Here is a 26,510-nt window from a genome sequence, read left to right as displayed (position 1 = left end):
TCTTGCTTTCTCAAGGCTTCCCCTCTGCCTGTTTTGTTCAAAAGGATGCCTCGTTTTTGTTGATTTAACTCACAGTTAAGAAGGTACATCGTCGCAATCTTAATAAATAAAACTGTAAAAAAGTTCTGGAATCGCCAGACCAAAAAAACATCCCTTTACTTGCCAAACATAAATCAACTGTTGGGAGGACCTTGGTGCTCTCTGAGCATGGTTGTTTTCTTATAGACATCTCATGACCTATCTAGGGAACATTATCAGTGCTACAGCAAGTTGGGAGGAGGGGGAGGGGGGGAGGAGGAGGAGGAGGAGGAGGGGAGAGGAGGGGAGAGGAAGGGGAAGAGAAGAAGAAGAAGGGGAGGAAGGAGGAGGGAGGAGGAGGAGGAGGAGGAGGAGGAAGAAAGGAAGAAGAAGAAGAGGAGGAGGAGGAGGAGGAGGAGGAGGAGAACTTTGAGCTGTTTCCTTGCAGACATTTCATAATAACTTCTTCAGTGTTGAAAAAGGAGGAGGAGGAGGGAGGAGGAGGAGGAGGAGGAGGAGGAGGAGGAGGAGGAGGAGGAGGAGGAGGAGGAGGAGGAGGAGGAGGAAGAAAAGAAGAAGAGGAGGAGGAGGAGGAGGAGGAGGAAGAACTTTGAGCTGAGTTGTTTCCTTGCAGACATTTCATAATAACTTCTTCTAGTGTTGAAAAAGGAGGAGGAGGAGGAGGAGGAGGAGGAGGAGGAGGAGGGGGGGAGGAGGAGGAGTGGGGTGTCCTCAATACTCTCTAATACTCTCTTGGTTGTTTTCTTGCAGCCATCTCATGACCCAACTAGGTAACATCATCAGTGCTACTAGCACTAGTACTACCCTCATTTCAACCTTGCACCACAAATATTCTCCTTTATTGGTAAAATATCTTTGGCAGCTTAAAAGATATACTATGAAAAATTGCTCGGCAGGAGCCTTCTTAACTCTTCCTCTCAACCAAGCTATCTGAACTTTGTTGTTTCTTGGTCCTTTGGAATGTAGCCCCTCGACCCTGGGAATCCAGGCCATACTCCACCACAGCAATCTATCCGATCCCTACAAACCTCCCATTTCCATTCCTCTCTTGAAGTGATTCTCAGGGACATCACTGGCCTGCAAAGGGACTCTGTATATGCTCAGAGGCATTTCGGTCTCTAGTTAGTTTGCCAACGGCATAGATTATTACTTCTTTGTTCAGCTAGGTTTCTATCCTTTTTGTTTGGGAAGAAAAACTATTGTGGAGAAGTTGCACGTAAGCCAGAAACCAGAATGCATAACAACGAGGCAGCAAAAACAGGATAGATGATGTTTTAAAAATAAAACAAGTTGTAGAAAGTTTGATTTTTTTTTTTAAATAACTTTAAGAATTCAGGTCTATTTGCCAAATCTTTCTTCTGAATTAACACCTCAAACATTTGGTTTTGTCTAGCGTACATATTTATGCATATAACCATGGATTCTTCACATGGTTTTGGACTATTATATGCATGTATGTAGAGCTCTGTGTCAACATTTGCAAACTTCAGAAGCGAGAAAATGAAAAATAAAAGCATTTTGGGCCAAAAAGCAACAAAATGCCAGCAGAACAGATGTGAGCCTCTGTCCTAGTCAATTTAATTTTTAACTTCAAGAAGGATTAAAAAAAAAAAATTCCATGTCTCCACTTTGGAAATGGATACCCGTTCTATTCCTTTGATAACTCCTAAATAATGTATCAAAAATTCCCCTTTAGGGATTTTCTCCATTTCCAGCTGAAAGTGTGAATATTTTTTTTAAAGGTATTACTTTTTGTCTTAACATTTAAGGCTCGAACCAAAGCTGATGTGCAAAGCCAAACACTCAACAAAAAATGAAAATCAGCATTAATCCATCGACGGGGACAGCTAAAGATGCATTAATTTCCAGCCGTGTTTGAGAACCCAAAAATGCTGAACGTTTAGGTCGTTCTCACAACCGCCCTCAAAGGGTTAAAACATCTCCTCCAAAATAACTTGGGCGACTTTGTGATCTATGAACCCGAAATCTGGGTCTTGTCATGCCAAGGCAAATTGTGTTTTCTGAACTGTTCAAACAGATTTACTGACCCCTTTTCAATTAGCTTCTCCTGTTCTACCCTGCGCCCAGTTCATTTTTCAACCAGCGGTGTGCAACCAGGAAGCCAGACCAGACTTTTGAATGATGTGCTCTGGGATATAGTTCAAAAAAAAAAAAAAGGTCAGGAAACTAACAAGGTATGTTCCCAAGGAAAAGCAGGCCATTTAGTAGAAAAATTAATTAAAGCTAGACAAGCTGTCACCTCCTGGGTTACTGTTTCAGACATGAGCCATGGTGGCGCAGTGCTTAAGAGTGCATTACTGCAGGCTACTTCTGCTGACTGCCGGCTGCCTGCAATTTGGTAGTTCAAATCTGTAAAGCGGTATATAAGTCTAAGTGTTCGTTCTGACCTAGGCTCCCCAAGATCATGAAGCAGACTCCTCAACCCAATGAAACCCTGTTGATTTAGGTTAAAGGGAATTCCTCTCCAGCAAAGTCCCAGCAAACAGTCTTTCATGAGGGTGAACAATAACTGACTTTTTTTCAGAGCCGTTGTAACTTCAAACGGTCCCTAAGTGAACGGTTGTAAGCCGGGGACTACCTGTATCTGCCTTGAAAGTAGCTCATGTTGAACCGCACAGTGCAGTCAAACACCAGGAGCTGACCAAAGGAAAAGTTTTGCATTACATCATAAAATGCTTCGTAACCCTCTTTAAAAACGTTCATAAAATCAGCCAAACTTCAATTCCATAGGATCTCGTGTTTTGGATGCATCCTGTTAGTTTGCCCTTTTGAGGGGTGTTGGTTCAAAAAATGTTCTATTCTATTCTATTCTATTCTATTCTATTCTATTCTATTCTATTCTATTCTATTCTATTCTATTCTATTCTATTCTATTCCATTCCATTCCATTCCATTCCATATTCTATTCTATTGCCATGGTGGTTCAGTAGCTTGAAGGCAGTGTTGCACGTAAACTCTGCCCGCTTGCCAGGGGTTCGATCCTGACTGGCTCAAGATTGACTCAGCCTTCCATCATTTCAAGGTCAGTCAAATGAGGACCCAGATTGTTGGGGGCAATAGGCTGACTCTAATAAACCACTCCAAGAGGGCTATAAAGCACCGTGAAGAGGTATATAAGTCTAAGGGCCATTGCTATTGCTCCTCTATTCTACTCTACTGACATGGTGGCTCGGTGGTCAGAATGTAGTATTGCAGGCAAACTGTGCCCACTGCCAGGAGTTTGATCCTGACGGGCTCAAGGTTCCATCCTTTTGAGGTCAGTAAAATGAGAACCCAGATTGTTGGGGGAGGGCAAGATGCTTAGAGAGGGCTGTAAAGCACTGTGACGTGGTATATAAGTCTATGTGCTATTGCTACTAGACAGGGCAGTTGTGATGTTAGGATGTATTTCTAACAGGAAGATTAAGGTAAGCCCAAGTCAAAAAGTCACCCATACATCCGAGTCCTGAAAGAAGGAGAAGAGCCCGCCATCACTTACCTCCTAAAGTGGCAGAGATGAGGATGTGGGTGCCGTATTTTTTGATGATGGTATCAATGAACTGCTGTGTTGTAGGTCTCCTGCCCAGAAGGCGTACGCTCCTCTGGAACTCAGGCATCAAGGGGACAGGGTTCCGGAGTAGATCCCTCCGTTCAATGGCCGTGTTCCTCACCTTCCAACGGGCAAACTCCCTGAGCAACGAGAGAGCAAAACAAACATGGGTGAGGCTCAGAAATCTGGGCGGGTCAACGAGGAGAAGAACAGGAGGGAAGTGGTGGATAGGAGAAACCCCATAAAACATCCCCCCCACAGTTATTCTGAATGTTCCAGTTCTGGAGTTTTTCTGGGAAAGGATGAAAGGATGGGAGAAACAGAAAGGAAAAGGAAAAGATGGAAAGAGCGTCAGCATTCCAACACACCAACTCCAAACCAATAAATTCCAAGACAGGCATTTCCTCAAAGTTCCATTTTATTGGCACATCTGGGAAAAACCTGAATCTGAGAGTCCAGGTTTTCCCTTCCCAAAAGGGAAATCAAAGATCTATCCCCTGCACCCATCAGCCCATCACATGGCCCAATCAAATCTTCATCCCAACTGGAGACATCATCCCAATCACTCCCCTCCAGGTGCAGGGCAACATGTCCTTGACTCTCTGAGAAAAGAATGTTGTTGAGTCTAATCTTCTGCCTGTCTATGAAACCCCCCCTCCCAAATTCCCAGGCACTGAATGTGGCAGCCTCAAAGCTTCCAAGTAAAATACGGCTTCCAAGGCTGACAAAGAGGTTATTTCAAGATCTGACATAAATAAGAGGAAAATCCCATGTTAATAGTATTCCTGCAAAACCAACTCCTATTATTCATCAAGTCCCAAGCAAATGATCACATTGATCAAACAATGTCCTCTCATTTCCCAAAATGTAATGAATTTCCTTTTTTTTTTTTTTTTTAAAAAAAAGAGGAGAATGGCTGGATTTTTTTTCTCCTTGAGTAGGAAACCTCCTGACTTCTTCAAGAACGTCCATCTTAAACATACTGAGACACGGGAAGTTGAAATATACATCTCTGGCTTCCGAGATTTTGTAACTTAACCTCTTTTTGGCTGTCCATAAACCGGGTTAATAAGACAGTGTGAATCTAAGTTTCTGGTGTTGAGCAGCTGCTGGAGGGTTGCTATAAATGTTCTCCTCTCTGGAGGAAAGAACCGTTTCCTGTTCTTCTTTGAATGTTCGTTCCTAGAGGACAAAATTTCAAATTTATTTTATCAGAGCTTTCATGTTTGCCTTATTCCCTGGTGGACTGCAGGAGGTGTGTGTGTCTTTCTTCTTCTTCTTCTTCTTCTTCTTCTTCTTCTTCTTCTTCTTCTTCTTCTTCTTCTTCTTCTTCTTCTTCTTCTTCTTCTTCTTCTTCTTCTTCTTCTTCTTCTTCTTCTTCTTCTTCTTCTTCTTCTTCTTCTTCTTCTTCTTCTTCTTTCTTCTTCTTCTTCTCCTTCTTCCTCCTTCTTCTTCTTCTTCTTCTTCTCCTTCTCCTTCTCCTTCTCCTTCTCCTTCTCCTCCTCCTCCTCCTCTTCTCCTCCCTCCTCCTCCTCCTCCTCTTCTTCTTCTTCTCTTCTTCTTCTCTTCTTCTTCTTCTTCTTCTTCTTCTTTCTTCTTTCTTCTTTCTTCTTTCTTCTTCCTCCTCCTCCTCCTCCTCCTCCTCCTCCTCCTCCTCCTCCTTCTCCTCCTCCTCCTCCTTCCCGCCCCTTCTCCTTCTTTTGCTTTTTGAGCAGACAGACTCTCTCATCACCCCGTCATCCCACTGCCCCTATTTTGGAAATGGGGTTCCTGAGGCTATCTCGCCCACCCACCTGCGGCTGAACTGGGAGGTTTGGTAGCCAACAAAGCTGCAGAATAAGGGGGAGAAGGTTGGGTGAAGGTCAGGTAGAACATCCATCTGCACTTACTCAGCCTTTTCCATCCCCCTTTTTTTTAAAAAAAGCCTTTTTCTCGATAGCAAATTCTTTTCTATCAGATCAAAGGAAAAGAGCCAGAGGGAAGAAGGAAGAGAGAGAGAGAAAAAAAAATGCAGAAAGCCATTTTGCTGTGATTCTAGTACTAAGCCACGGGGGAACGTTTGGCATCCATAAGAAGACGAGGGAGAGGAGGGGGAAAAAAAGGAAATTGTCCTGCTTTTGAACTGGAGCAAAAGGCGATAAATATCTTTTTCGCCCAAAGGCAGAGTTGATTAATGAGCACAAGGCGGAGGAAATAGAGATTATTTTTCACCCCCAAAATAAATAACGGAAGGCGTCACCCCAGAGGCAATCCGGATGCTCGTTAGCACCAGGCAGAATAGTGGAAAACTGCTGAGAAGGTTCAAACTACGGGGCAAGGAACCATAAGGGAGATCTTCAGGATGTAGATCTGCTTCTAACCATCCTCTCCAACCCAATATGGAAACCAGAGGGCTGGGGGAAGAAGGGAACGAGCTTAGGAAAACAAGAGAAAAGAATATCCCAAAGATGATTTTTTTAAAAAAAAAAATTCCAAAAGGCAACTGGACTTTGTTTTTTCTTGAGGATGTTCCTTTGGGATTCAACATCTCTGGAGATACTCAGTCATCCAGGTCATGGTTATCCGAAAGGTGCTTTTTCAAAAAGCAATTGGACATTCTTGTTCTTCCCTGAAGGGGTTTTGCTTCTCATCCAAGAAGCTTCTTCCGTTCTGACTGACTTCCATCCTCCACCAGAACTGAAAAAGCTCCTTGGATGAGAAGCGAAACCTCTTAAAGGAAAAACAAGAAAGTCCAGTTGTTGTTGTTTTGAAAAAGCACCTTTCGGATAAGCATCACCTGGATGACTGAGCATCTCCATAAGACATTCAGTCCCCAAGGCGCTGTTTCAAGAGGCGACTTGGTTTTTCCTTGAAGAGGTTTCACTTCTCATCCAAGAAGCTTCTTCAGTTCTGGTGGAGGATGGAAGTCAGTCAGAACTGAAGAAGCTTCTTGAATGAGAAGCAGAAACTCTTCAAGGAAAAACCAAGTCCAGTTGCCTCTTGAAAAAGCATCTTTGGGACCACCATAACCTGAATGACTGAGAATCTCCATAGACAAGAGAACAAAATAGGCAAGCAAAAAAAAAAAAAAAAATTAAAGGCAAACCAAGTTGCACCTGGGAGGTGAGTAGAATGATTCAGTTTCAGCCAGTATTTTGCCACCAACGAAGTCCTCTGGCACACTCTGATGTTTTTCAATTGCCCTTTCTCCTTCTTCTGGACTATTATTCAAGGTCTCCCCAGGGACACCATCTGCTCCTTGACACCCACCACCTGATTTATCAGCTGGTGCCCTTTTTCCATAGATGCTCGCATCAACGTTTTTCTATTCCTAGTTTCACTCCTTAGCTGCTGGGTCAGCTTCTGATCTGCTGCATCGAATGTCGTCACAGCAGGGTTGGGGGGGAACTGGTTCAAATGGGTCTACAGAAGTCACCAATAAAGGAGAACATCTGTAGCCTAGAGTTGAAATGAGGGGTCCTTGATGCTCTCTGAGTTTAGTAAGGACTGCTTACTAGCACTGATGAGATTACCTAGTTTGGTAATGAAATGCCTGCAAGGAAACAACCCAGCTCAAGGACCACACGGTCCTTCTCATCCTCTTCCTCCTCCCTCCACTCCAAAAACCACATTCCCTCTAGAGCTGTTGTTGTTACTTAGTTGGGTCATGAAATGTCTGCAGGAAAACAAACTCCAAAAGCATCAAGGACTCCGCCTCCTCCTCCTCCTCTTTGTAACCCTCACTCCCTTCTAACACTGATGATGTTACCTAGTTTGGGTAATGAAATGTCTGCAAGAAAACAACCCAGCTCAGGGAGCACCAAGGACCACACAATCATCATCTTCCTCCTCCTCCTCTCCTCCTCCTCCTCCTCCTCCTCCCCCCTTTGGTAAACTCCATTCCTTTCTAGCACTGATGATGTTACTTAGTTGGGCAATTAAACATCTGCAACAACCCAGTTCAGAGAGCACCAGGGATTCCCCCCCTCATTTCAACCCTGAGCTGCAAATATTCTCCTTTATTGATAAAAATGAGTTCCACATCCAACGAAACATCCTCGCGACAAAGCAGAGGAACCGAAGACTCTTTTGAAGGAAAAGACGACTTAAGAAATCAAGTTTAAAAACCTTGTCTACAACCTCTCAATAGTTCAACGTTTTGTTGATTATCCCATTTTTCCCCCCTCTTAGCTGACAGATACGCAACTCTATTCAGAACTGCCTATAAATAGAAGATCCTTCAAGATTCAAATGGCAGTGACATTACCCAAACTAGAAACGCACAAGGAAGACAAAACAAAACTGTCTATTTTAGAATCGGTGGCAGATTCCGCACAGTTCCAAAACATTCGGCAGAAGCATTTGATTTCTGTTGAGTAATGGGAAGCCACCTTGTCTCTTGGAGAAGAGCAGAGTGAAGAACCCCCTGCAGCAAGATAATGAAATAAATAATAAACAAATATGTTGCCATCAACGTGCAGCTGTCTATTTTGACATATTGAGAAGCTCAAAACCTACTTCTGCTGTGGAGACATTTCTCGAAGAGCTATGCTTAACCGCACATCACAAACAGGGGAAGGAAACGGGGACGAGAGATAAAACTTCAGGATGAGCTGTGATGGCACGGGGGTTGATGGTGATACTCTTGGGATGTAAGGTCAATGCAGAGGTCGACTTCCGTTTTGTACATCAAATTCTACCAATTAAAATATTTGGCAGGGAGGGGGAAAAGGGAGAGAAGGAGAAGATGATGGAGGAGGAGGAGGAGGAGGACTGTGAGGTCCTTGGTGCTCACTGAACTTGGTTGCTTTCTTGCCGATGTTTCATTACCCAACTAGGTAACATCATCATTGCTAGAAGAAATAGTGGAGGAGGAGGAAGAGGAGGAGAAGGAGAAGAAGGACTATAGAGTCCTTGGTGCTCACTGAGCTTGGTTGTTTTCTTGCAGATGTTTCATTACCCAACTAGGTAACATCATCAGTGCTAGAAGGGAGTTGGGTTTGTTCTCTTGGTAGTTCCTTGATAGGATGAAAGGAACTTGGTGGGAAGAACTACCAACGCAGACAAGGCACAAAAACAGTAGAGAACAGTTGAAAGTGTGGAGTCCTTGTTGCTATCTGAGGTTGGTTGTTTTCTTGCAGATGTTTCATTACCCAACTAGGTAACATCATCAGTGCTAGAAGAGGAGGGGGGGACAAGATGATGGGGGGGGTGTTCATCATCAATTCAACCATAAGTATCATGATTTATCGTTATTAGAATCAGGAATAGAAAATGCAATCCAATAACAGGCTTTTGGAAATGGTGACTGAGCAATAATGTTCCCAAAGTGGAAGTATTTGATGTGATTTTCACACACTTCCTTCCTGGATAATTCCAGAAATAGAGAAGGGATATCCCACCCTGTTGGCAAACTTAAGGGGCTGGGACAAAGTAATCTTGCTTCTGTGTAGCCGTTCCAACTTTGCTTTTCTGTACTGATGGCTACAGCTTCCCCTTGACACAATCCACCACAAAGGCAACCTTCTTCTTCCTTTTTTCCTTCTTCCTTTTCTATTCTTCTCCCCACTTTTCCTTCATCTCCAGACAATTGTAATAAATAGGATACGCATTCAGTATTTCAGGCACATTTTGCCATGATGAGATTTTCTCAACAGATATTTTCAAAAGATATTCTCCCTTGGGCAGACGCTCCACCCCCATGCGCTGGGTGTATTACAGAGGCAGAATTTCCAAATAACATCTTATTTCTCCAAAACACTTGACTCATTCCCTGTTTCTTTCCTAGTGACCTTTCTCTCTCTCTCTTTTCATAGCAGGCGGGTCTGTTGGGATACACACTCACACACACACAAAAAACACATAAAGAAAGATGGATGAGACAGATCAGGAAAGAAGGGAGGGAGGCAAAGAGAGAGGGAAGGAAGGAGGGAGAGAGTAAGAAGGAAGAAAGGGAGGGAAGGAGGAAGGGAGGGAGAGAGAGAGAAGGAAGGAAAGAAGGAGGGAAGGAGGGAAAGAAGGCAAAGAGAGAAGGGAGGGAGGGAAGGATGGAGGAAAGAAGGGGGAGGCAAAGAGAGATGGAAGGAAGGAGGGAGAGAGGAAGAAGGAAAAGAGGGAGGAAAGAAGAGAGGGAGAGATTAAGAAGAAAGAAAGGGAGGGGAGAAGGAAGGGAGGGAGGGAGACGGAAGGAAAGAAGGAGGGAAAGAAGGCAAAGAGAGAAGGAATGGAGGGAGGGAGGAAAGAAGGGAGGGAGAGATTAAGGAGAAAGAAAGGGAGGGAAGAAGGGAGGGAGGGAGGGAGGAAAGAAGGGAGGGAAAGATTAAGAAGGAAGAAAGGGAGGGAGGGAGAGAGAGAAGGAAGGAGGGAAGGAAGGAGGGAAGGAATGCAAAGAGAGAAGGAAGGAAGGGATGGAAGGAGGGAGAGAGGGAGGAAAGAGACACAGAGGTCAGCTATTTTAAATGACCATAGAAGAGATAATATTTGACAGTGATGTTACTCATAAGTAACATAGCATTGCTTGAAACAGGTCCAAAACAAGCCCACCATTGACTCCTCCTCGTCGTCTTCTCCTTCTCCTTCTCCTTCTCTTCCTCCTCCTCCTCCTCCTCCTCATATCTCTCTCTCTCTCTCTTTCTCTCTCTCCACACACACACACGCACGCACACACAGATACTGGAACTTTCATTAGTACTTTGAAAGTTCTTTCAGGTTGAAGTGCAGAGGATAAACACCTTAAGTAAAAATCAAGAGACCTGTAATTGATTTCACCTTTTCGATGGTGCCTTGCTGTCTGCTGCAGATTTGTCTGCTGAGGAAGGTCTGTCTCCAGGAATAACCATTATAGCAGCCTTTCCCAAAACGGGGCCGGTGGTTATAGCTGATCTAGGCCAATGTTTTGTCTCCATGCATCCAAGCTAGACATTTTTTTTTTGGACAACCTTAAGCGGGGACACAAAGATTAGGGGAGATTGCCACCGTGCTAAATTTAGTTAGGAGACAGTACAGGTGGTCCTTGACATACAACCACAATTGAAGCCAAAATTTCTGTTGCTAAGTGAGATGGTTGTTGAGTGAATTTTGCCCCGTTTTGCGACCTTCCTTGCCCCAGTTGTTCATTGAATTGCCGCAGTTGCTAAGTTAGCAGCATGATTGTTAAGCAAACCTGGCTTTCCCATCGACTTTGCTCGTCAAAGGAGATCACAGGACCCGGGCACACTGCAACCAACATAAGTTCATGCCAGTTTCCCAGCGTCCAAATTTTGATCACATGACCTTGGAGATAAATCACTTGGGAAAGCCAAGGGAAATCCATCCAAACCATAAAAAAAAAAGCAAAAGTTGGAATATTTCAGACATTGTGATGCGACACCCGGAAAAATTACGGCATCCTTCACTTACTCCTCCAAGGAAAGATTGAAGGCAAATGAAGGTCCAAGAAGAAGAAGAACATCATGGCTTCAAAATCTCTAAGGGACTGGTTGAGACAAAACTCAACAGCCCTTTTTTGTGAGGCTGTTGATAAAAATAGGATCGCCAACATGATCACCAATGTCCAATGACAGATATGGCAGAAGGAGAGGAGAAGGAGAAGGAGAAGGAGGAGGAGGAGGAGGAGGAGGAGGAGGAGGAGGAGGAGGAGGAGGAGGAGGAGGAAGAAGAAGAAGAAGAAGAAGAAGAAGAAGAAGAAGAAGAAGAAGAAGAAGAAGAAGAAGAAGAAGAAGAAGAAGAAGAAGAAGAAGAAGAAGAAGAAGAAGAAGAAGAAGAAGAAGAAGAAGAAGAAGAAGCCACACTTATCCAGTCACATGGTCACACCCACCTAGCCATGCCCACAGAACCAGTTGTTAAAACATTTTAATCCCACCCCTCAAAAAACTGAAAAGCCCTTTTTCGTGACAAGAATAGGATCGCCAACATGACCGCCAATGTCCGATGACTGATATTGACACAAGAGGAAGACAACCGTGGAGTTGCTGAAACAGTCATAATGTCAGGGGTCCAACAAATCCACCCTCATTCAAATCAAAAGTCTCCAGCCGCATCTCAAAGAAAAGAAAACTGGTTTAATAGAAATTGCCATGTTGATGTGTGGCTGGGTGCAGCCGATACTAAATTACATCATACATTTCCCCCTTGACCCTGGTCTTCCCCCCCACCCCCTGGATGTGACTTTTCCAATGGGACACATCTACCTCCAAGAGTCATCCATCATGCTCTCCAACAACCTTCTTATCCTCCGACAACTTTGGGCTACCGGGGTGATTATCTAGGCATTTCAAGAATGCCTTGTTTTCCCCCACTCCCTTTTTCTGGCAGCTAAAAAGACCAATGGAGTATCTTTTTAGTTGACACATAAGCGTGAAAGAAGAGACTTTTTTCAGTACCATTATAAATTTGAATGGTCACTAAACGAACTGTTGTAAGTTGAGAACTATCTGTAAGGAGCAAACCAGAGGTGGTATTCAGCCGGTTCGGACCGGTTCTTGCATACCGGTAGTGGAAATTTTGAGTAGTTCGTGGGAACCGGCAAATACCACCTCTGGCTGGCCCCAGCCACCCGCACCTGCCGTTACCTCTCCTGTATTCCCTTGTTTTTTAGCTCAGCTGATACGTGTGGCAGAGTGGATTGCCGCGCCTCAGCTGAGCTAAAATAAACAGCTCAGCTCACCATAGTTCACAAAGAGCACAGTTTTTGAGCCCTGTGCACTCTCACGGAACCGGTAGGAAAAAATTTGGAAACCCACCACTGGAGCAAACTCTATTAATTAAGAATTAAGAAGAGTGTCTTCTTCTTCATCATCATTCAAGGAAATCTTAGAGGCACCAGCTACTCCTACCACAGCCCTCCTAGGCCTAAGTTATCCGATGAATATACAACGGCAATTTGCAGAAAGCAGGCAAGGGGTTGTGCCTTTAGCGACTCTGTTTGATGTCATGACTCAAATCATTCCTGTTTTCCCCCCCTAATGGTTCTCTCTGTCAGTTCAACTGTTCTCTCAGCTTCCCCCACATGCCCCCAAGAACAATTCCTGTTCTTCCCACTCGCATATTTTAGGCAAGATTAGAAAATCCCATGCTATTCTTATCGGGTTGAGATAGGAAGTTGTGCAGGAAAGAAAATCTTCATATCTCTCATTAGGAGCCTGAATTAATTATCCTGACAAACCTCTCTTTGCATATTGAGGATGTTCTAAGGCAATCAAGTATATCAGTGGTAGGCATCAGGCGTTGAATAACTGTGTGAGGCTGAAGTTAACCTTCTCAGAAAATGTTCCAAGTGTGTAATATCTTCAAGGGAAAACAAAGAAAGTCCAGTTGCCTCTTGAAAAAGCACCTTTGGGACAACCATGACCTGGGATGACAGAATCTCCACAGACTTCTCAGAAAACCCAGTCTAATGTCTTGTGGGAACCCAGTTCTTCCCGAGGGAAGTAGGGCCTCCTCAAACTTGTGGGAATAACATGAGAACAAGGAAGGGGGAAGAATCCCAGGGACATTTATAGAGATGACGGAAATAGGGACACTCCATGATAGAGGGACCTGCACATGTCTTGGAAGTTAAGTCTTAGCACCATGCATAATAATTCCTTCGTTCTTCTGCATAATCACTTTGGCAGGTCGCAGGGTTCCACCTCAATCAATCTTTCAGAGGTGGACAACTTGGTGACCTCCAGGTGCTTGTGGACTGCAGTTCCCATCATGTTTTTCCACTGGCCATGCACATGTGAACTGGAGTTAATGCTGGGTCATCAGGTGTAACCCTGAAGCCCCCTACTCTCATGACTAATTTATAATTTGGTCCTATCTTCCTTGAAACTACATCTGGATGTCACTATAGGCTTCCTCTTAGACCCAAACACTTGACAAATCAGAGCGCAGTGGATTGCGTGGTTAAGGTGCTGGGTTGGAGGTTAGCAAGCCTACGTTCAAGACCCAAGCGCTGCCATAAGATGGGGTGAGCTCCCGTCCTTTGCTCCAGCTCCTGCTGGGGACATGAACGGAGGCCCTTCCTGGGTGTCCCTCAAGCAATGGTGATGTCACCGGCTAATCTTTTCAACCCAGAAATGCCTTGATGCTTCTGACATGAGCGTGATGTAACCTGAAAATTGGCAGCACGGTGATGGCCACAATCCCCAAAGGAATTTGATTCTGCTTTTCCTCCCAAGCTCTACTTGCAAAATAGCTTGGATAAGTGAAAGAAAGACACTGGGTTTGCAAAGCAGTACTGCTGCATTAGCATTTCTGAGCTCCTGCATTGATTCCTCTGCCTGGAAGGTAATTTGATATGGCTGCTGGGTGCCTATGCTTGCATAACAAGTCCTCATGTTCCTCCTCTTTCGATGAATCTCAGGAAATGAGCACAGGAATACTCAGGCTTCTAAATGTATCCCTCATTTCTGTTCTCAGAGGAATCGATCCACATTCAGGACACTCTAATCCATTCAAGAAGAATTCCAAGAATTGTTTAAAGTACTTCGAGACTCCAGTTTTCTGAACATTGGTTTCAATAGAGGAAAAATGGCAGTTTCTCTCCCTCTCTCTCCCCTCCTTCCTTCCTTCCTTCCTTCCTTCCTTCCTTCCTTCCTTCCTTCCTTCCTTCCTTCCTTTCCTCCCTCCCTCCTCCTTTTCCTCCCCTCTCTCTAACAGTTCAGCCTCTCTTTGCCTGTGGTGGATTGTAGTCTGGATTCCCAGGAGGGAGGGGCTGCATTCCAGAGGCTTGCAGAACTTGGAAAGCTTAGTTGGCAGGAAGTGGGACAAACCAACTCATCCCTAGCAATTCCCAGAGTTTATCTACAGTTACGGAAATAGTTGCTTTACTCTGGCAAGATTCTGTCTATAGTTTAAGAGCAATAAAGGAAACAACTCAGAAGTAAGTCCCCATGTCATTCTTGGGGCTGAGATCAATCTCTCTGACACTTTAAGCCTAAATTTTACATCTCTAAAGATAATTTCTAAGCTCAACAATGTATACTTTCAAAACATTAGATTCCAGTACACAGAATTACCACAGAAATGGAAGAACCGGACTTCTTACAAAAATCGCCCTACCTTTTCTAATATCATGAGGTTTATGAAGTTTCCTTGTTTTATCAGTAGCAAAATGAGAGTGCAGAAGCAAGGTGCTGTGGCGTATGAGACACAAACACGCAAAACTCTTTCTACAAAACTTAGAGAGAATAATTCATTCTTAAAACGACCACAGCATCAAGTCTCACTTCTGAAGGAGCACCAGGTAGTCCAGGAAAATAGATAAGTGAGAAAACATCCTCAGCTCCAAGGACATGCTGGCAAATCTATTGCAGGCACAGGTGCCAATTTAAGACAGCTCAAGCCATCTTCCGACCAGCTTTACAAAGTCCCATCTCCAAGAATCCAGGGGGGAAACACACACACACACAAACCCGCGGCTTGCTTTTATGCTAGTCACGTAGCTTTGACGCTAAGGTTTATCTCTGAGGCTTTCCATTGGAGACGACACAATTCTAATGTGTCATGTCCACATTCCCTCTCAATGAGAGCTCCAGGGAAATTGCCATGGCAAAAAAAAAAAAAAAAAAAACCAAGCATGGTATGCAAATTTAGCAATTGGATGTTAACAGCAGGCGGGCAACGGAAGAAAGCTTTTCTGGTTTCAAACAGGCTGAAGAGAGTTTAAAGGAAAGGGGAAAAGGGGGGTCTCCAGTGGAAAGGGAGAATAGGAAAGCGCAAGCAGTGGGCTGAAGAGGAGCAATAAATGAATCTTAACGGGGATGCAGTGCCATTCCTCTCTTGCAACTTCCCTCCCTCCCCATCCCAAACTCCTTCTGTAAAATCTCTAGGCTTTTCACGGCCAACCGATTCTGTGTTTTTAACACAGATGATTTACATTAAGAAAAGTGGTTAACGGTGTTGGACAATTTCAGGAGGAGTAAATTGATCTGGGTCGGTAAGCCCATTCTTGAGCAAGCTGGAGTTGTTCTCAAAAAAAAAACATTGGCTGAGAAGAAGACTGTCATGTTGATGGCCCTCAACACTCTCTGATTCCCTTTGAATCCACCCCTCTGCAGATCAGTAAAGGCCTTGGTAGCATCCATCTCTCCTTTTGTATCTTCCAAGAAGACCTCGGAGACGAATGTGGGCTCCAGAGACATTCTGGTAGGCAAAGATGATGGGAGAGAACCAACACTTATATTTTGGGCACATGAACTTCCTCCTCCTCCTCCTCCTCCCTTCTTCTTCTTCTTCTTCTTCTTCTTCTTCTTCTTCTTCTTCTTCTTCTTCTTCTTCTTCTTCTTCTTCTTCTTCTTCTTCTTCTTCTTCTTCTTCTTCTTCTTCTTCTTCTTCTTCTTCTTCTTCTTCTTCTTCTCCTCCTCCTCCTCCTCCTCCTCCTCTTCCTCCTCCTCCTCCTCCTCCTCCTCCTCTTCTCCTCTCCTCCTCCTCCTCCTCCTCCTCCTCCTTCTTTTCTAGAGGTCTCCAAACTTAGCTGAGGAATTCTGGAAGTTGAATCCACAAGTCTTAAAGTTGCCAAGTTTGGGGACCCCTGTTCTATTCCAAAAATAAAAAAATAGTCATCAACTGCAAAGGAGATGTTCTGTGGGTCCTTGGTGCTCTCTGAGCTTGATGGTTTTCTTGCAGACATTTCAGTTGTGTAACAACTTCAGTGCCAGAAGGGAGTGGGGTTTGAAGGGTGGTTGTGGAGGAGGAGGAAGAGGAGGAGGAGGAGGAGGGCTCCTTGGTGCTTTCTGAGCTTGGTTGCTTTCTTTCAGATGTTTCATTACCCAACAAAAAGGGAGAGGGGTTTGCAGGGGAGGAGGAGGAGAAGGACAATTGTGGGCTTCTTGGTGCTCCCTGAGCTTGATTGCCTTCTTGCAGATGTTTCATGACCCAACTAGGGAGCATCATCAGTGTTCGAAGGGAGGTGTTCATCAGTAACTGTGGGTTGCCCAGAGTTGCTGGGAGCCTGTCCACTTGCAAATTTAATAAATTAATTTAAAATATTTTTTAAAAAATTATTTAAGCCTGGATGAGAATGACTTTGATCTGCTCTTATAGGTATTAATTACATTTATAAGCGTCCAGAATAAAATCTCTCTCTCCATATCCAATGTAAAGGTAAAGGTTCCCCTCGCACATATGTGCTAGTTGTTTCCAGCTCTAGGGGGCAGTGCTCATCTCCGTTACAAAGCCAAAGAGCTAGCACTGTCCGAAGACGTCTCCGTGGTCATGTGGCCGGCATGACTAAATGCCAAAGGCGCACGGAATACTATTCCCTTCCCACCAAAGTGGCCCCTATTTTCCTACTTGCATTTTTTAATGTGCTTTTGAACTGCTAGGTTGGCAGAAGTTGGGACAAGTAACAGGAGCTCACTCCATGACACGGCGCCAGGGATTCGAACAGCCAAACTGCCAACCTTTCTGATCAACAAGCTCAGCGTCTTAGCCACTGAGCCATCGCATCCCTATATATCCAGTGTACTCCCCATTAAATCACCCTGCTAAGCATTGCCATTTATTGACTGCAAAGCCTGTAAATTAGTGTGTGAACATTCCCCACAAAAATGGGAAATAAATGCAGCCATTTTTGCATGACACCACTCCCCCACCCAAGTTGTGAATATCTTCTATCTGTTCTTAAAAAAAAAACACAATGTCTTGATTCTTTCTATTTTGGGAGGTTATGTGCCATGAAATGGCTCTTTTTTAAAAAAATCTTGTCAAATAAGTAATATCTCTCCCTACCCTTTCATTATAATTATAATTAAACCAGTCTTAATTGTTATTTAGTCAGCCAATTACAATTTAGGGGGGAAAGGCTGTTTTCTTAGACAGAGACAAGATTCTTCCACCCCGTACATTTTCCCCAGAAATCCTACTCTATTGGTTTTTTATTTTGCTTTATTATAAGTTCTTCCCTAATGGAGAGACTAGATGGGTTCAACATATCACACTAAGCCATAGTTTATTCAATCAGTTTTACTGAAAAGCCTGTGGTTCACCAGGCACTCACAACACAGCCTCCCCTGGCTTCTGATACTATTATTATTATTATTATTATTATTATTATTATTATTATTATTATTATTATTATTATTATTATTATTATTATTATTATTATTATTAATAATAATATTATTATTATTATTATTATTATTATTATTATTATTATTATTATTATTATTATTATTATTATTTCACATGTCCAAGACTGGTGAAAACTTGATTATGATGGTTCGTCACACAGTCAGCCAGATGTTTACATTGGATTTGGCATTTTTAGCATTCCAAGATGTAAGCTGTTCCAAGCAAAGTTGCTGTTGGAATTCATTGCTGGAATGTCTTTCTATCCAACAACTACTGTAATATTCAGTCAGTAGAGGGCAGTGTTCACAAGTTTGGACCAATGGTATATACTCTATGCTCTTTGGTTCTAAGCAGAGTTTCCTGTTTCCTGTTACAGTTAAAACAGTTAAGCAGTAAAGCACTTGGTGACTATACTCCTTGTTTGCTCTGGGGTGCTATATATAAAGAAGCATTTCTAACAGTTGCCTTTTGCAATTGACTGATGGTGATCTTGTCAATGCCGATGGTGTTCAAGTATTATGATTATGGTTACTCGCATTGTTAGTCTGGTGTTTAGACTGGATTTGGGCTTTTTATTGACCAACTGAGTCCTTCCAAGGACCTGGGATAGGTAGATGTTGTTTGATGCTGTTAAACGGATTGTTGCAGCTGTTCCAAGGAAAGCTGCCTTTTGCAATTGACTGTTGACAATTTTGTCAGTCACAAGTGTTCAAATGCTGCTAAAATTCCCTGGTTTGCACCCAAGATGATTATTATAAAGGTGCAAATATATTTTGTGAATAAAACTGTGGTGGCACAGTGGTTTGAATGCAATATTGCAGGCTAACTCTGCTGACTGCCAGTAGTTCGATCCTGACCAAGGTTGCATCAGCCTCCCATTCTTCTGAGGTCAGTAAAATGAGGACCTAAACTTGTTGGGGTGTAATATGCTGACACTCTAAACTACTTAGAGAGGGCTGTAAAGCAGTGCGGAGTGGTATATATACGTCTTTAACAAGCCATTTCATGGCACATAACCTCTCTCTAAATATAAGTGCTATTGCTAAATAAAATGATTATGATTATGTGCAGGTTAGAGTCACAGTCTGAGACTGCTGGAGACTTAATAATTCAACTCCTAACCAAGGACCCAGCCAGGGACTGTTAAAGTTGCCTGAATTGGGTATGTATAATTTAATGAAAAGAAGGACTAGGGTTGTCGTGATAATAGTGTTCTGATATCTCAAGGGTTGCCATAAAGAAGAGGGAGTCGAGCTATTCTCCAAAGCACCTGAATGCAGAAGAAGAAGAAACTTGGATGGAAATTAATCAAGGAAAGAAGCAACCTAGAACTAAGGAGAAATTTCTTGACAGTCAGAACAATTAATCAGTGGAACAACTTGCCAGAAGTTGTGCATGCGCCAACCCTGGGAGTTTTTAAGAAGAGATTGGATAACCATTTGTCTGAAGTGGTGCAGGGTTTCCTGCCTAAGCAGGGGGTTGGACTAGAAGACCTCCAAGGCCCCTTCCAACTCTATTATTCTGCATCTAAAAATGTAGATATCCTTATTATTATAATATAGATATTATTCTGTCCCAGTTCCTTGGGAAGGACTCTAGGGGTTGACCAAAACCCCAGACCCAGTCTAAACATCTGGCCGACTCTGCAATTATTATTAGTTATTTAGAATTGGCAAATGTGAAGAGCCAGTCAGAATATCTCCCACTGACAGAAAAAAACAGTCTTAAGTGAAAAGAACAGCCGCTTCCTCTGAGGCTTTCGGCAATAAAGACGATAAAAACATCCCCGGCAGAAATTTGAAAGCAATTCTACAGCACCTTGAAAATAAGTTCTTTTTTAAAAAAAGAAGAAGAAGAAGAAGAAGAAGGCATTTTCTCAAGGGAAAAAAAACATTGGAGACGCAAATTTGAGCGTAGCATCACTAAAGTCAACAATACCGCACTATACCTCTGAGCTTTTCGTGAAACGTCTTTTCCATTTGAAAGTAATTTGAAAAGCAGACACTTTCTCTCTTCAGAATGAAGGAAAGTGCTGGAAGGAAGGAAGGAAATGCCAGGTTTTTTTCACCGCCTCCCTGTATAGCAACAACTGAATGTAGAAACCAAGGAGAAAAGAAACTCGTCATGCAAAACGAGGAAACAAAACACTTTCTTCCTTGAATCACTACTCAATACGATCAGAAGAAACATTCAGTTGCAACTTCAAAGATTGTGAAGATATCAGTCTACCAAGGGAAGCCAAGGGAAGGCTTGACCACAGTTCCAAGAAGGCCTGTCTCCAATTTACAGGTTTGTTTTGACACCATTGTGTGGCTGTCGAGTGAAGAAGTGCTATACATTTTTTAGAGTATGTCTAGTCTAATGGAGAGAAGGATAAGGGGTGACATAACTGCTTTACAATATTTAAGGGGTTGACACAGAGAAGACGGGGTCCACCCACTCTCTAAAGCACCTGAAGGCAAGAAGAACAAGAAGCAATGGGTCATCAAAGAGAGAAGCAATCTGGAATTAAGGAGAAACTTCCTGACAGTGGGAACAATTAACCGGTGGAACAGCTTGCCACCAGAAGTTGTGGGCACTTCATCCCTGGAGGTTTTTAAGAAGAGACTGGACAGGCACTTGTCTAAATTGGTATAAGTTTTCCTGCTTGACCAGGGGGTTGGACTACAAGACCTCTGAACTCCCTTCCAGCCCTGTGATTCTATGTTATATGTTCTAAAAGGTAGGTAGGTAGGTAGGTAGGTAGGTAGATAGATAGGTAGATAGATAGATAGATAGATAGATAGATAGATAGATAGATAGATAGATAGATAGATAGATAGATAGACAGATAGATAGATAGATGATAGATAGAGATAGATAGATAGATAGATAGATAGATAGATAGATAGATAGATAGATAGACAGAGACAGAGACAGATAGATAGAGACTAGATAGATGGATGGATGGATGATAGATAGATAGATAGATAGATAGATAGATAGATTAGATAGATGGATAGATAGAGAGAGAGATCAGATAGATGATAGATAGATAGATAGATAGATAGATAGATAGATAGATAGATAGATAGATAGATAGATAGATAGATAGACAGACAGACAGACAGACAGACAGACAAACAGACAGACAGACAGACAGACAGACAGACAAACAGACAGACAGACAGGTATAGATATAGATATAGATTATAGATGATAGAGATAGATCGAGATAGATAAGATCACTATAAATATATATATGATATAGATATATATAAATGAGATGATGAGGATTTGGACTATCCTAAGCCATCATAAGGAAATGACAGAGAAACATGGAGGAAGCAAGCAAGATTTTGAACTGTGTCTACTTTTCATTACAATCTTAATTAGAATAGAGAAGTGGACCATTAAATGTGAAAGATCTCCAGAAGGTTTGTGGATCAAGGAACAAGCAAACCAAATTTGTCTCCAGATGTAAACAACAATTTAAAATATAGAGTTAAAACTGAACCCCTTCCCATGGTAGTTGACAGGAGAAATACCATGACATACTCAAGAGAGTTAGTGAACCAGGTGTCTGGACTTTCCATGTCTAGAAGAGAAGCTGTCAACACAACCCAAAGCTGAGAAGACTTCGATCATCCAACACATTTTATTACATCTTCTACAGTTTAACAACCTCCTCAGAGGCTGGTCCCCTTCTTAGCATTGGCCATAAACATTTTCCATTCACCAGGAAGTTGAAAATTGTATCATTTATTGGGATAACTGCATAAAGCATGCACAAGGTAGCTTATTTGCTGAGATACCCTCTTACAATACAATGAGAAACAGATTTAAAGATCAACAAAAATACCCTGTAAAAACATTACACCCTACAATGTAGTAAGATGATAGCAGAATGATACAATGCTTGACTTTAAGGGCAATTCACCCATGTTGAACTTACAGCATAAGGATAGTTCAACCTCCATATCTTCAGGCCAAATCACCAAATTGATTTGCTACATCAGATCCAGTCAGGGGCCTTCAAATCAATTTGAAGATCTGAAGGACTTTTGGCGCATGCTTTTACCCAATCAAATCAATGCATCCTGGCAGCTTGAATGGACTGTTCAGATCAATTTGTCAAACTGAATTTAATCTTGGTGGAGCCACACACCCATGTAACATCCAAAAGATCAAATCAGTCAAATCACGAGTGGATAGAATTACCTTTCTTGAAATTCTATCTTGAATTTCCAGAAACTACAAAACATTTCCATGCAGGAAGAAGAGAAAATTCAATCTTAGGGATCATTGTAACTATGTGTGAGAGGTCTTCCAGTCCAATCCCCTGCTCACCCAGGAGAGCCTAGACATTTCAGACAAATGGCTATCCAATCCCTTCTTGAAAGCCTCCAGTGATGGAACATCAACAACTTCTGAAGACAAGCCGTTCCACTAATCGATTGTTCTTACTGTCAGGAAATTCCTCCTTAGTTCTAGGTTGCTTCTCTCCTTGATGAGCTTCAAACCATTGCTTCTTCTCCTGCTTTTTTGGTGCTTTGGAGAATAGCTTGACTCCCTTTTCTTTGTGGCAGCCCCTCAAATATTGGAAGACTGCAATCATGTCACCCCAGGCTTTCTTTTCACTAGACTAGACATACCTAATTCCTGCAACCTTTCTTCATATGTTTTAGCCTCCAGATATTTTGTCTTCTCCGTTGCTCTTCTCTGCCCTCTTTCCAGAGTCTCACTATCTTTTTTACATCGTGGCAACCAAAACTGGGCACAATATTCCAAGTATGGTCTTACCAAGGCATTATAAAGTGGAATTGACACTTCATGTGATCTTGATTTCTATCCCGCTGTTAGTGCAGCCTGGGATTCTGTAACTAAAGTTGCTTAATGTTGAAGATACAGACTAAGAACTAACAGAATTCCAAACCTCGGAGTTTGTTTTGAATAATAGAACACACAACCCAATTCACAGTCTCTCCAACCCTCAGAATTAACTTCTAATTACCTCTTATTGCTCTTCTTTCAGCAATACGGCACATGTGTATGCATAAAAGAGTCTGCTTTTATTGCTGCATTAGTGAAACAAGCAGCTCAGAAATCCTTGCCAATCTTCTGCAAATCAGCCCATTATAACCTTCTTTCTGTTTTCTTTTTTCCCCAACTGTGCACCATAAAAAGGCCTCACCAATCTTGTGATTTAGAGCAGAGGTCCCCAGCCCCCGGGGCCAAGGCCTGTTCAAAACCGGGGCCGTGCAAGTGATGAGCAAGCACGAACGCACGCAAACCTCCCCTTGCACGAGCTCACACATGAAGTTCCACTAGTGCGAGTGGAGGGCACTCGCACGAGCATTCTCTGCTCATCCGAGCGGAGCTTTGCACACAAGCTCTGCTCAAGCCCTCCGCTGACACACAAAGCTCCATTCACACGAAGGGAGGGTGCGCATATCCATTATTCACACCAATGGAGCTGTGCACATGTGTGTGCGCCTGCCACTCTCTCTCTGTCTCTCTCTCTCTCACACACGCACACACACATACACACACCATGCTAAGCCCACCACCAAAGGTGGAAATGTTGAGGACCACTGATTTAGAGGGAGGCATCCTTGCAAAGCGAGCAATCCCAAAATTAGACCACTGTGGTTAGGTGGAGGGGAAGAAGAACAGCAGCTTACAACTATAGAGAACTCCACGAGACCTTTTTTGGTTCAAAAAGTGTTTTTTTTAACTTCCTTCCTGGAGATCACCTGCTGGTTTGCTGGGCGCCGCCATCTTGTTTGACGAGAAAGTGCTTCTGGGTGAGCTTTTCCGGTTGGAAAGCGGCGTTTGGGTCCTGAAGGAATCCTCGCGCCTTAGTTTCATCGAAGGGAGGGGGCTTTGAATGAAACTAAGGCGCGAGGATTCTTTCAGCACCCAAGGCAAGGCGAGCCCAGCGACCGTCCCGAAGCCGTCCCGAAGCGAAGCCCATCGACAAAGGTACAAAGGAGGAGTTGAAGGTGGCGGGGAGAAGCGGGGGACGGCTGGCTGGCCGGTCGCTCGGCTCGCCTTGCCTTGTCATGTGTGCTGATGCCGGTACCGGGCCGCGGATCATTTTGTGATGCCGGTACCGGGCCGTGGCACAAAAAAGGTTGGGGGCCACTGACCTAAAGAATGTTTTGTAAGGTAAAGGTAAAGGTTCCCCTCGCACATACATGCTAGTCGTTTCTGGCTCTAGGGGGTGGTGCTAATCTCCATTACAAAGCCGAAGAGCCAGCGCTGTCCGAAGACGTCTCTGTGGTCATTTGGCCGGCATGACTAAATGCCAAAGGTGCACGGAACACTGTTACTTTCAAAGTGGTCCCTATTTTTCTACTTGCATTTTTACATGCTTTTGAACTGCTAGGTTGGCAGAAGCTGGGACAAGTAACAGGAGCTCACTCCGTTACGCAGTGCTTAGGATTCAAACGACCTAACTGCCGACCTTTCTGATAGACCAGCTCAGTGTCTTAGCCCCTGAGCCACCGCGTCTCTTTAATAATGTTTTCATGGGACCATAAATATGGAAGGACTTTTTTTGGCTACCGACAACCAGCAACTGGGATTCCTCAACTGTCCAACAGATGTTATTTCATGTGACTGATAGTGATCCATTTCTTGTTTAAAAGTAGCTTATCCAATGCACATTGTCTAAAAGAAGGGGCTACTTGTAATGTTCAGCTCAAATCTAGTATAGTAACCTTAAACTTAGATCCATGTATCCTATCCCATTTGATAGACAGTGGAGACATTCTTGATCTACAACAGCCCTTCTATAAGATTTATAATATATATTGATGTTTTTAATGTTTTGACAGCAGAATTTTTATCTCGACAGGGAGGAAACACCACTCCTTTCTAGCACTGATGATGTGACCTAGTTTGATAATGAAACATCTGCAAGAAACATCTACCAAGCTCAGAGAGCACTAAGGACCTCACAGTCCTCCTTCTCCTTCTTTCTTTGCAGTGTGACTGCTACTGTGAGACAACCCAGGAGCAAAACACAGCACACAGAGGCTTAGACATTTAACAGTGGTTTATATACAAGAGATATTCAGAAATATACGTGGTAGGCAAATATCTGACAAGCAATCAATCTTCTTAAAATGGAAAAGTCTACAATGGAGATAGGACACAAGGAGAGAGAAATATGCCCTCTAATGGCTGCCTTATATAAAAACCTCTTAAAGTGGTAAAACTTCTGTGGACCCATACATAGTCTTAAAACGGCAATACCTTTGCTGATTCAGCCTTACATTGCATCAGCCTTACAGCAGCTGGTCAGGTCTTAAATCTCAATATCTTAACATCCTTCACTCTGTAAAACCTACTCCCTTCTAGCACTGATGATGTGACCTAGTTTGTTAATGAAACATCTGCAAGAAAACTACCAAGGTCAGATAGCATCAAGCAACCCATAGTCCTTCTCCTATCTTTTTCCCATCCTTCTTCTTCTCCTCCACTCTGCAAACCCCACTCCCTTCTAGCACTGATGATATTACCTAGTTTGGTAATGAAACGTCTGCAAGAAAACTACCAAGCTCAGAAAGCACCACTGCATTTTCTACTCAAGCAGACATGAATGGCATGCGCCATTTATTCCAAAACATCAGACAGACAGCTCATATTCCACTGGTGATAGCAATCTCCAGATCGCAATCTTGTGAGTACAATTACATTGTTCATTCCTCCTACCTGTATATTTTATACCGGGTTGTAAATCCCTGACGATGTCTTTCCACAAAGGATAAGTAGCTCCGTGAATGGTGGAACGGCCCCCTGTCTGAAATAAGCCAATCAAATTCCTTGGAGACATGTTGGTTGGTCACGGCAGGCTCCTGGTGGGAAGGGTGGACAGTGATATGGTCCCATATAAAGAGGAAGTACAGGAACTCAGTAACCCTCCAGCTCATGCTTTTCTGTCTGCCTTTTCCCTCTCATTCTTGCGCCATTCCGTGGACTCCTGCAGAGAAAGAGAAGGAGAGGGAAAGAGAGAAAGTGTGAATGGGGAACATGGACTTCGCTTGTCAGAAGGTCACAAAAGGTCATCTCATGACCCCAGGACACTGCAACCATCAGAACTTGGTTGAATCAATTGTCGAGCATCCAAATGTAAGTCATGTGGCCATGGAGATGCTGCAACAGTTATCAGTGTGACTGGTCCTAAGTCACTTTTTTTCAGAGCCATTATAACTCCAAACAGTCACTAAATGAACTTATTAAGGTTCCGACTGAGCAACCCAACCAAGCAAGCACTGTTGAGGCCATCCAATCTCTGAATGCAAAATTTTATTGAGTACATCATTTTGGCACAGAATGAAAGCAAAACCAGCTCTGGCTAATTCCCAGGTAATTCAATATAAATTAAAGTATAGAATCCTCCCTTCCGCCCCATTAGTGCAGGTCACATTGTCCAGGTGTTGTTATGGGAAAATCTCCACAACTCTGGCAGACACCTGCTGAAGTGTCCTTGGTTCCCCATGAGACCGTTTCTTGTTATTGTTTGGAATAAACATTCAAATCTCTCCCTCCCTTTCCCAGGGGTCTGCTAGCAAGCTGTGAAACAGTAAACGTGAAAGCAGCCTGAAGCTTGACAGAACTGTTGTAAGTTGAGGACCACCCATAGCAGGTATCTGTTGTAAACTGCCTTAAAATACGACTTGTCATTCAAATTGAACGACAAAATCCAAAGTTTATAGAGACTGCAAAGAAGTTGGCAAGCAAATGAGACTCTTCTAAGAGTCTTGCCCAAATTGTTATGGCTGGATTCACGTGAAAGTTAGACTCACCCATCTTTGAGTTAGCAAACTAGCTGCAAGTTAGCTCTGCATCTGAGCAATTAAGAAACAAAAGGCAATTAAACATTGTCAGAAGCAAT

At 43.1% G+C, this 26,510-nt stretch overlaps 1 protein-coding gene across 1 annotated transcript in view; it reads right to left on the bottom strand.

Moving 5' to 3' along the window:
- BRINP1 (BMP/retinoic acid inducible neural specific 1) overlaps positions 1-26,510 on the bottom strand; it is a 69,496-nt gene that overhangs the window by 19,877 nt on the left and 23,109 nt on the right. Inside the window, exons 2-3 of the mRNA XM_087943908.1 lie at positions 25,328-25,595; positions 3,539-3,729 (exon numbers count right to left, since the gene is read on the bottom strand). Of these exons, the coding sequence (XP_087800034.1) occupies positions 3,539-3,729; positions 25,328-25,545 (409 nt within the window). The 5' untranslated portion in view covers positions 25,546-25,595. The remainder of the gene's footprint in view (positions 1-3,538; positions 3,730-25,327; positions 25,596-26,510) is intronic.

This window comes from Notechis scutatus, chromosome 15 (genome assembly GCF_049901735.1).
Source record: "Notechis scutatus isolate UNSWTSFEM ecotype Mainland chromosome 15, rNotScu1.2, whole genome shotgun sequence".
NCBI classification, from domain to species: domain Eukaryota; kingdom Metazoa; phylum Chordata; class Lepidosauria; order Squamata; family Elapidae; genus Notechis; species Notechis scutatus.
The sequence above is the reverse complement of the archived record's forward strand: the minus strand, read 5'-3'. Positions and strand labels throughout refer to the sequence as shown.